General features: G+C 64.3%; 1 protein-coding gene across 1 annotated transcript; it reads left to right on the top strand.

The window, feature by feature from the left end:
• Positions 1-83: 83 nt before the first annotated feature.
• LOC104622842 (atrial natriuretic peptide receptor 1-like) lies at positions 84-1,404 on the top strand (the record flags this gene model as incomplete). The annotated part of the gene is made up of 5 exons (XM_010289744.1): positions 84-155; positions 255-414; positions 507-662; positions 1,009-1,177; positions 1,254-1,404. Coding segments are annotated over 5 exons (708 nt in total), but the record flags the coding sequence as incomplete, so codon positions are not given.
• Between the last annotated feature and the right edge of the window lie 158 nt (positions 1,405-1,562).

The following is a 1,562-nucleotide window of genomic DNA, read 5'->3' as shown; positions in this document are numbered from 1 at the left end:
GGGGTGGGAGGGAGATGGATGCTGTCCCCCATCCCGGGACCGCCCATGGTGGGGGGACAGCAATGTGACCCTCGTGTCCCCAGGACATCCTGGAGAACGAGAGCATCACGCTGGACTGGATGTTCCGCTATTCCCTCACCCATGACATCGTCAAGGTAACGAGCCGGTTCCCACCGGGCACCCAGTTCCCACAGGGGTCCCCCATTCCCACGGAGGGGGGGACAACTAGGTCCCACCACTCCCCACCCTGCCAGGGGATGCAGTTCCTGCACAACGGGGTGATCGTCTCCCATGGGAACCTCAAGTCCTCCAACTGCGTGGTGGACAGCCGCTTCGTGCTGAAGATCACCGACTACGGGCTGGAGAGCTTCCGCGTGGTCCCCGACGGCGAGGACTCGCACGCGCTCTTCGCCAGTGAGCACCCCGCCCGTCCTCAACCCCCAACGCCGAGAGCAGCCCCTGCCCGGGGTCCCTGCCCGGCCTGAGCCCCCTCCCTGGTGCCACAGAGAAGCTGTGGACGGCACCTGAGCTGCTGCGGATGGAGTCGCCGCCGGCCCGTGGCACGCAGAAGGGCGACGTTTACAGCTTCGGCATCATCCTGCAAGAGATCGCCCTGCGCAATGGTGTCTTCTATGTGGAGGGGCTTGACCTGAGCCCTAAAGGTGAGTCTTGGGGTTGGGGTGACAGTGCCAGGGAGCCGTTGATGGCTGGTTGGACCAGCTGATGGGTGCTTGGCCCTGCTGATGGGTGGTTGGACAAGCTGATGGGTGTATAGATCCACTGTGATGGGTGCTTGGCCCCGCTGATGGGTTGTTGGCCCTGCTCTGATGGGCTCTTGGCCCCACTGATGGGTGCTTGGACCTGCTGTGATGAGTGCTTGGAGCTGCAGATGGGTTATTGAACAAGCTGATGTGTTGTTGGCCTTGCTGATGGGTGCTTGGCCCTGCTGATGGGTGCTTGGACCACTGTTGGGTGCTTGGACCCACTGATGGGTGCTTGGCCCCGCAGAGATCATTGAGCGGGTGAAGAGTGGGGAGCGCCCCAGCTTCCGCCCCTCGGCCAATGTGGGGTGCCACATGGAGGAGCTGGGCCAGCTGATGCAGCACTGCTGGGCTGAGGACGTCCTGGAGCGCCCCGACTTCAACCAGATCAAGGTCCAACTCCGCAAGTTCAACAGGTACCTCTCCTGGCTCCGTGGGGGGCGGGTGACCCCGAAAAGCATCCCCGGGTGGGTGCTGACCCCCTGCCCACAGGGAGAGCAGCAGCAACATCCTGGACAACCTGCTGTCACGCATGGAGCAGTACGCCAACAACCTGGAGGAGCTGGTGGAGGAGCGAACCCAAGCCTACCTGGAGGAGAAGCGCAAGGCTGAGGCTCTGCTCTACCAGATCCTGCCCCAGTGAGCGCCGGGGGGGCCCCAGCCCTCTGTGTGCCCCCCCACTGCTGGGCACCCCAGGGCACCACACCGGCATCCCCTGCCTGCCCCGGGCTGGGGTGTCCCATGGGTGCCCTGCATGGCTCGGGGTGCTTGGAAGAGCTGGGGACCCCAAGGACCCCACAT

This window comes from Phaethon lepturus, unplaced genomic scaffold (genome assembly GCF_000687285.1).
Source record: "Phaethon lepturus isolate BGI_N335 unplaced genomic scaffold, ASM68728v1 Scaffold39950, whole genome shotgun sequence".
Classification (NCBI taxonomy): domain Eukaryota; kingdom Metazoa; phylum Chordata; class Aves; order Phaethontiformes; family Phaethontidae; genus Phaethon; species Phaethon lepturus.
This window is presented reverse-complemented; position numbering and strand designations above follow the sequence as displayed.